Source organism: Rutidosis leptorrhynchoides, chromosome 4 (assembly GCF_046630445.1).
Source record: "Rutidosis leptorrhynchoides isolate AG116_Rl617_1_P2 chromosome 4, CSIRO_AGI_Rlap_v1, whole genome shotgun sequence".
Classification (NCBI taxonomy): domain Eukaryota; kingdom Viridiplantae; phylum Streptophyta; class Magnoliopsida; order Asterales; family Asteraceae; genus Rutidosis; species Rutidosis leptorrhynchoides.
The window spans coordinates 118,659,998-118,661,863 of NC_092336.1; the positions used below are offsets into that span (position 1 = coordinate 118,659,998).

Here is a 1,866-nt window from a genome sequence, read left to right on the forward strand (position 1 = left end):
TTCTAACAAGTCACTCCAACTACTAAGCTATGTTACCCTTGAACTTAACTTTGTCTCTATCTTGGCTAGGAAAAAAAAGGAACTTACCTTTATCTCTATCTAGGACAGGAAACAAAAAATATAGGTATTCTGCCAAGTGAAGTGCTAGCATGCATCATTTTTCATCACTCACATTACATATGGTCCTACCAATAAAACAATACATATGCTTTAATTTGTACTAAAAAGCATCAAGTGCCCCTTCATAACGTGCCCTTTCTGTTCACCTTCTTCTTCTTTCACTTGTTCAATTACAGATTCATTGTTTGATTTTTTGAATCTCGATCTATCTTAATCCAAAAAGTAAACATTTATATTTATATATAATTATATTGCATAAAAGTAGTATTCTAACATGTATCAAGATCATGAAATAATGAGATCAAGTCATGAAGAAGAAGAAGACCCTTTGTTTTTGAACTTTCCTTCACCTTTCTTTGATAAGATTGCTACTATTCCGATACTCGAAAACAAACATACACACCAACAACAGAAACAACCCTTAACCATAAGTGAGCCTTCACCTTTACTCCCTGAAACGAAACGTGTAAACAAAAAAAGTAGAGAAAGGCACAGCAAGATCTATACAGCTCAAGGTTTTAGAGGTAGGAGAATGAGGTTATCGCTTCATATTGCTCGAAAGTTTTTCGATCTTCAAGATTTGTTAGGGTTTGACAAAGCAAGTAAGACTATTGAATGGCTTTTTTGCAAGTCCAATAAAGCCATCAAAGAGGTTACTCAAAACTTCAATCCAGAACAAACTAATTACCCAAGTTCAAGTGAAGAGATCAAGGATGAGATTAAAGTTGCTACAAACAAATTACCGAATAACTCGGAATCGAGGAAGCAAATTCGGAACAATTATTTGATAAAAGAGACAAGGGATCAAGCGAGAGCAAGAGCGCGGGACAGAACTAAGAAAAGACTAATGAACAAGGAGCTTGAGAAATCAAATCAATGTTTTAGAGGAAACCCTAAAGATGAATTTCAAAAATTAGGGTTATTAGGGTACTTAGTGAGCCCTAATAATCAGAATATTTTAGAGGAATTAGGGTACATTAATAGTCCATCTGATCAACCATTACAACAACAATCATCAACATCATCATCATCAAGTTTCTCCTTTAAACAATATTCTAGTACTAATCATTTACTTCAAGATCACCTGCAATCAGCTATCATTGATGCTAATAGTTTTGGAGAATGGGATACTAACAGTTTTATAACTGATTACTTCAACTATGGAGTTATGCAGCCAAACATTGGTGGTCATATGACAGCTGGTGGAATTTATGAACAAGACCCCAGCTCATTATTCATGTCCACCACCAACATTAGTCAAAATCAAGGGAAGTAAGCTTTCTTAATATATATATATGGGTTCTGCCCAACTGTCATCCAGCTTTCTTAATTATTCCTAGGACTTCATTGGGATTTATTAATTTAGTCTTGAGTCTATCACCATTATTTTAGAATGCAAATCTACCTATGTATCAAAACAATTTAATGATTGTCTGTGTGACTGTGGAATATAGGTTTTAAATAGATTGCATTTTTAGTTATATTATTATGTTACGAATTGGTTCGATCGTATTTTTTTAATTTGAACGACAAACTCATACACCTTTATTCATCGAACTTAGTTGTATTCATCGTCGCACTTTGTAATCTCAAATAGTTTTGTGGTGTATAAATTGTCTTATTGCTCCATTGAGAAGATTACATGCTGTTAGGTCATAAATGTTGATGTAATTTGTATATAATGTGAAATGATCAAAATACCCTTAGTGTGAATTACTAAAATAACCTCAAGATGTTTAATTACCA

At 33.3% G+C, this 1,866-nt stretch overlaps 1 protein-coding gene across 1 annotated transcript; it reads left to right on the plus strand.

Moving 5' to 3' along the window:
- Positions 1 to 394: 394 nt before the first annotated feature.
- Positions 395 to 1,396, plus strand: LOC139840941 (uncharacterized). Its single transcript, XM_071831181.1, has one exon. The coding sequence runs from the start codon at positions 395 to 397 to the stop codon at positions 1,394 to 1,396; it is 1,002 nt and encodes a 333-aa protein (XP_071687282.1).
- Positions 1,397 to 1,866: the final 470 nt, after the last annotated feature.